The 7,101-nt window shown below is 42.2% G+C and overlaps 1 protein-coding gene across 1 annotated transcript in view; it reads right to left on the bottom strand.

Moving 5' to 3' along the window:
• Positions 1–7,088, bottom strand: part of CCRN4L (CCR4 carbon catabolite repression 4-like (S. cerevisiae)) — a 10,447-nt gene extending 3,359 nt beyond the window's left edge. Inside the window, exons 1-2 of the mRNA XM_010830269.1 lie at positions 6,655–7,088; positions 4–184 (exon numbers count right to left, since the gene is read on the bottom strand). Of these exons, the coding sequence (XP_010828571.1) occupies positions 4–184; positions 6,655–6,751 (278 nt within the window). The 5' untranslated portion in view covers positions 6,752–7,088. The remainder of the gene's footprint in view (positions 1–3; positions 185–6,654) is intronic.
• Between the last annotated feature and the right edge of the window lie 13 nt (positions 7,089–7,101).

Below are 7,101 nucleotides of genomic sequence, written 5' to 3'. Positions count from 1 at the left end.
AACCGTGGGGGCCGGGTATGCAGGACAGCCCTGCATTCCTCCAGGAGCTCTTTGGGGTCGATGGGCTCCAGGTGCTCTGGGTCAGGGGCCACCAGGTACTCTGGGTGCTGGGACGCCGCGCTGCTGTTGAGTGTCTTGGCGAGAGCACTGTAGAGCCTGCTCGTGCCGTTTCCCATGGGATACCCTGCGGGGAAGGAGACACGTGTTACACACTCAGCCTTCTCCTGCCTTTCTCCAGTTCTCACTCAGAGCGACCACAAGATAAAGCAGTTAGTGTCCACAGAAGCTGGGGCAGATGTTGCCACGTTCATGGTCTACGGGGTGGATTACAGGAGCGCCCAGGTTCTACCTTTCTAGGAGGACAACTACTTGAAATACTACAGCTGAAATACCTTGATCCTTATGGCTTATTCTAACCTGAAACTTGTCTTTATAATTTGTAGACACAGTCTTACGAAAGCATGGCTAAACAAAATCCATATTCCTTTTTCTATGTATTTATTTTTTTTTCCTATGTATTTTAAATGAGAACTTGAAGGCCAGTTTTAAAGAGCCAGATGTCAGAAAGCCTGATTACTCCGAGATGGCATTAGAGCAGGCTCTTAGTGTGTCAGCTACTCGGATCCCTATTACGCTGGATTAAAGAATCAGCTGGATTAAATCCAGGCTCTGGCTTTCTATAGGATTCTGAGAACATCACTGAGCAGTACAGTCTGCAATCTAATCTTAACTGCCAGATTTTTTAAAAATCAGAAGAGAGGTTGGTAGTGGTGGGGGGAGAGATGGGGTGGGGAGGGGAGGATATGGTGGTGCAGGAAGCATTGTCTAGGTCCGTTTCCTGAGGCTTCTGATTCTTACCTAACTGGATAATAACTAAAGACAACAGAGCACAATCTTCAACAAGCTAACATGAAGGGAGAGGTATCCTTCACCTCACTAGGAGGCAGTGGATTGCTCTTTTAAAGGTCAACCTTGTTTTCTCTTCATTACAGTATAAATTAGGCCAGATTCTGCTTGGAATCATGTCTGAGATTCCTGGTTTGGAGGAACCTGGATTTCCTGACCTCATCCAAGTCCTTGCCTTCTCTTGAAGGACACAAAGTTTTCTTTACAAAACACATTGTTTGGCAAGCTGATTGCACGTGAAACTAGCAAGCCATTGAATTCACCTTACATAGCAGGTCACAAAGGCCAATTCAAGTGTTCACCCCCAGGACCTATCCTTAAACATCAAGATCAAGATGCAAGCATGCTCTATCACTCCTTTTCAAGGACTCCCCAGTGAGAAAGTGAGGCAAAGAGACTCCAGATTTCCCAGCACACATTTCTGTGTATGTGCAACTGCCTGCAAGCCTGTGCTCACAAAGGCACATGCATGAACACGCGCACACACTTGTTTCCTGGATGTCTGACTTGAGTATATTCTTTTTTAATCAATTTGCTTGCCTATCTGAGTACATGGGTCCAAAGAAATTTTCTTCTTGGCTGGCAGTACAACTTTGAAAATTTTTCTTCTGTACTTCTAGTTCAGCAAAAAGCGGTAAAAAGTTCTACTGTTTTGTCAAGCATGGTTTCCAGCATCAGTAATAGCCTAACAGTAGACCAATCTGTCAGGGCATCATGGCAAACTCACAAGGGCTCCAATATCTGACATCTGTCAGGCTCCAGGCAAATGAGCAGCTTGAAGCTGTTCAGTTTTAACAGGACTGCTCTGCATCCTTTTGATGACATCACCTTCGCCAAGCTGTTTCAGGGTGGTTGCTGTGATAAAAAAGCAAGTACCATGCGAAAATGAATGTGAAAAAGGTTAATTGTGTCCAACAGGAGTTGAAGATTTAAGGCGTTATCCTAAACAACACTTCCTCCTAAAAACTTAAGAAAAACCTTTCAGTGAACAAGGAACAGTATAATGTATTAACACAATGAAAGTGCTGGAAGACATGCCCAGAAAGCCAATCAAAATTATATCCTATTATAATATAGGATAATTATATTAAGAAAATGACAAAGTAGTCTAAATTAGAAAACTTACAAATGAGGCAATGTGAAGAATTAGTAAACACGTAACAGAGAGAAATGAGATAAAGCTTGCAAGATAGTGGCAAATACTATGTACTTATTTAAAGCAAAGATGCAAATATGGATAAAAGTTTCTTGTAGCAGGAAAACCAATGCAAGGAAATGAAACACGTATTGATACGAGAAACTATAAACCAAGAAAACTCTTCAAAGTTTCAATCATGCAGGATGAATTAAGTTCTGGAGCTTTAATGTACAGCAAGGTAAGTTTAGTTAAGGATACTGTATCTCATACTTGAAATCCTTCCTCTAAGTGATCTTAGATCTTAAGTGATCTCACCCCCCCACCCCCGGAAACACACACTATGTGAGTGACATGTTAATTAGCTTGATTGAGGTAATTATTTCAAGATGTGTACAAATATCAAACCATCACTCAGTACACCTCAAATACACAACAATGTTCGCTAATTATACCTCAATAAAGCTGAAAAAAAGGTCAGTGGTTTGAAAGAAAAATTATGAGGTTAAAAGAACATGTATCATGGACACAAACACACATACCTGAGACTATCAACCCAGAATGACCAACACCGACTGGACTGTAAAGAAACAGAAAAAAAATCCCTTGGACTCCAGGCCAAAAACAGCAAGGAACTTAGAAGTTAGAGTATCAGACTTCAACTGTAATGTTCTTAGACCAGAAGAAAAGGAAGTTACATATCTGAAACATGTCAGGCTTTATATGTGAGCCAAGAATTTTACATCTAGCAAAACTGAAATACTGACTCTAGAAGCGCTTCTTCCAGAAAATACTACAGCAGGGGATGGCCAACTGCAGCCAGATGTACTTTGTACAGTCCTTGATCTTCAGATGTCATATACACGCCCACAAGCACACGGTACATGGCAGGATAATTTCTGGCACTCAAAGCCAAAATGTTTACTATTGGGCCCTTCTCAGAAAAGTCTTAACCACCCCTGGAAGTAGCGAACAAGCTTTAGACCAAAATGACCAGAGATACTGATATACGAACTGGTGGTGCTGTATTAAACAGAGCAAATCAAGTCTAAATGAGATTAAGATAGTACAATATCCACTGGCTATGTGATCCAAGAATGAACCAATGAGGATTTAGTACAACCAAAAAAGAAAAGCCTGGGATGGGGGTGGGGTGGGACAGAGCAGGGGGACCAGAAAGAAGCAAGCATATTCAATTAAGAATTATTTTGGGACTTCCCTGGTGGTCCAGTGGCTAAGACTCTGAGCTCCCAGTGCAGGGGGCCCAGGTTTGATCCCTGGTCAGGGAGCTAGATCCCACATGCTACAACTAAGACCCAGAGCAGCCAAATAAACAAATAAAAAAAATTTTTTTTAAAAAAAGAATTATTTGCAGTGATCATCATTAGTAATGGCAGAATCAGAACTGTTACTCTAGACTGCTTAAACTGGATGTTCTAATTTCATCATTCCCTGTTGTCCTTTTTTGGTTTGTTTTTGGAAATTTATAGGGCTGTTAGCTACAAAACAAGGAAAACACATTCTTATTAAAGCCAGCTCAGCTCAAAAAAAGCTCATTTTGGCCCAATAGTGGATTACTATATTTTGTCATTCACTTTATTTGTGACTTTTGGGGGTTTTCAAAAATTCAATCTAGCACCTAAAGACAAAGGCTTTGCAGCAAAAAAGAGGAAGGACACACTGCAATATGGGCCTCAAAGCCCCAGTTCTAGGCCCAGTTTATGTGGCTGGATTCTGAGTAAATCCAAAATTGGAGCCAACAAGTTTTGTTGATGACTTACTTGGATGTGGCCTATGAGAGAGCAGTCAAAAAGTTTCCAAGATGGGTGGGCTGAGCAACTACAAGGATGAAGCTGCCAATACAGGTTAGGAAAACCGGGTAGGGTTTGCAGAAAATAGGAGCTTGGCAGTCAGGTATGACTGATGTTCAGGAGAGAAGTGCAAATTGGAAACAGGTGGGAGATGTTTATTGCCAGAGGAGGACTGAGCTCTGGAGCAGACTACCATGTCTGTTTGCTAACAGGGCTGACACATTAGAGGAAGAAACCCATCAAGCAGACTTCAGGCGTGACGGCATGAGGGAGCTGACAAGTCCTCCCCTGAAAGAATTATAAACCTGAACCAGTGTCAAAACCAGCCACCTCAGTGCTCTGGATGTAGACCAAAGGCATACAACACACTGAGAAGCCTTTATTTGCGAAAGCTATTGAACCTCAGTTAAGAACAGTGCTGGTCTGTGCAGGTCCTGCCTGGGGCAGGCCTGGCCCCACCTCTCCCCTTCAGCTCTGTGGAAGTGATTCCAACTAGAGCAGCAAAGATACTGAAGTAAGTTAACATCTGCCCAGAAAAAAGGCCTAGGCCTTGATGGCTCTCGCTGGTGAGCCTATCAAATATTTAAACAATACCCATCCCTTCATAAACTCCCACCTACTGCTTCCCATGTACAGCCCCACTGGAAGACAGTCTGGCACTGCTTAAAATAAATATAGAACTCATGCCCCTAGGGATTTACCTAAGTGAGCTTAAACTTAAGTTCATTCAAAAATATGTACGCAATTGTATTAATAAATGCCCGAACTGGAAGCAAAGATGTCCCTCAATGTGCAAATGTATACAACCACACAAAATAGTACATAACAATAAAGGGGAACAAGTCACAAGCATTTTGTAAGTGAAAGAAGCCAGATCCTAAAAATTACATACTGCACGATCCCACTCACAGGGCATTCTAGAAAAGACAAATTATACAGAATGGTTTTCAGAGATTGAGGGAGGGACCAGTGGCTGACAAAGAATTTTAGGGCAAAGGAACCACTCTGTACAGCCGTAGGGTGATGCATACATGACTCTGCGTCAAAATCCACTGACTTAACTACCCCTCACAAAGAGTAAACGTTAATGTGCGAAAATTCAAAAGATCAACAGGGAGGTGGGGGGATCAAGAGGAAATGCAGACTCTGACAAATAAATCTATTACAAATATATGACAAATTCACAGAAGGGGCTTCAGGAAAAAAGGAATCATGTCACTTTGGAAAACAGCTTTTAACAGCTCAAGACTAAAGAAAGTGCACTCAAATTAGCAAAGCTATTTCTCTTGGGGGGTGGGTGTCAGCAATTCCAAAAATGCTTTACATGTATATTGCGGTTGAACAAATACAATAAGTGATGGATGGTGGGAGTGTGATTTCTGTGAAAAAGGAAAGCTGCAGATAAATGAGGAAAGGTTTAGAAGGAATCTTGTGGTACTGAGGGAGTCAGACACATCATCCAGATTTCATGTTTCCCTTATAGTACACATAGATATATAGACAAAGCCATTAGGGATGTCTGAGACACCTTTGGAGAAACGCAGGGCCAAGGGGTTTTCATATTAACACTGAGGCATCCTTTCTGTCTTTGTTTTCGACTGTGATGAAACCCCCGCTTTGTCAGCATTAACTCAGGCAGTTGGCCCCAGGCTCCAGTAGGGGCCACTGTGCTCTTCACCATTATTCATTTTTTAAATTGCCTGCTTTACCCACAAATGTCCTTAAGTGAGGCGGCAATAAGTACTTCTGTTAAATGACCTATCTTTAATACTTGACAAAAAGGAAAGTCCACATAAACACTTGTGCTGCACACAAAATACGCTGCCTTAAGCAACAGCACTCAGGTGAGTGCCTGGATTGCAAAACTCTCCCCTGTCTTCACCTCAAAGAACCAACAAACTTTAGTCAAGAAACAAGGCAGACATTTATCCACTAAAATGTAAGAAGTGAGCCTGTCACTTTAAGGAAAACAGCTGACAGTATTTTTGCCCATGAGAAAAATTTCCCAGAGAAAATTCTGGAAAACACATCTGGCATCAGGAGCCTGACAAGTCCCCAGTACTTAAAAAACTTCTCTGACAAGATTGGAGATAATAGTTACTAAGGTTATTTTGGAGCAGGCACTGGCACCCCACTCCAGTACTCTTGCCTGGAGAATCCCATGGATGGAGGAGCCTGGTGGGCTGCAGTCACGACTGAGCGACTTCACTTTCACTTTTCACTTCCCTGCATTGGAGAAGGAAATGGCAACCCACTCCAGTGTTCTTGCCTGGAGAATCCCAGGGACGGGGGAGCCTGGTGGGCTGCCGTCTATGGGGTCGCACAGAATCAGACACGACTGAAGCAACTTAGCAGCAGCAGCAGCAGCAGCAAGGTTATTTCTATACTGTATAACATCTGGAAGAGCCACGAAACCTAGTTAACCAACTTCCCAAATAACCAAGAAGATGTTCACTGATATGGTATATCAGATTTGACGTTGCAAATAACTATTAATATAAGCTACCACAAAAGACTACCCACAACTATCGTAAAAGGCTATTAAAATAATTCTCTCTGATTATATAACCAGTGAGAGACTGGATTCCTATCTTTTAACCAAAATATCCCAACAGACTGAACGGAGAAGCAACTAGGAGGATAGAGACAGCTGTCACGTATTAAGCCAGACTTTCAAATGAAGAGATTTCCAAAAACGTCAAATGGTGCCACTCTTTCATCTAACCTTTTTATTTGGGGAAAAAAAAAATGCTGGTTAAAAAGTAAAAACACAACAAAAGCCAGGATTATCTGGGTACACACCTGAGAAGCTGCTGGAGTTGACCAACCTCGGGGCCCAAGGAAACCTCCAAGAGAAAAGCACACCAAACCCTGAAGGACAGACGTCACAGGAAGGCATCGTTGGAACAGCAAGCCTGTGCTGCCACCCACTGGCCACTGTGCTGAATCACCTCAGAAAGGTTAGAAAACTAACTCAGCAGCTAATTTTCACTGGTCCCCTGAAAGCTCCTGAATAAATGTGGCCACCTTCAAAATATTCACAAGACAACCATCGACCTAAAACAGCTTGGATGTTGGGTATGCAATATATTTATTTAATACTTAATTAATAAATCAATAAAGATTTACAGTCCCCATGGCTTACAGCTTCATGGATCAAGTTCCAGTGGCTCCCTTTTTCTTACATATGGCCTTCTTCTGGTACTTGAAAAGTCAAAGTGAAGTCGCTCAGTCGTGTCCAACTCTTTG

This window comes from Bison bison, unplaced genomic scaffold (genome assembly GCF_000754665.1).
Source record: "Bison bison bison isolate TAMUID 2011002044 unplaced genomic scaffold, Bison_UMD1.0 scf7180017864517, whole genome shotgun sequence".
In the NCBI taxonomy this organism is placed as follows: domain Eukaryota; kingdom Metazoa; phylum Chordata; class Mammalia; order Artiodactyla; family Bovidae; genus Bison; species Bison bison.
Note: the sequence above shows the minus strand (reverse complement) of the source record. Positions and strands in the feature narration are given on the sequence as shown.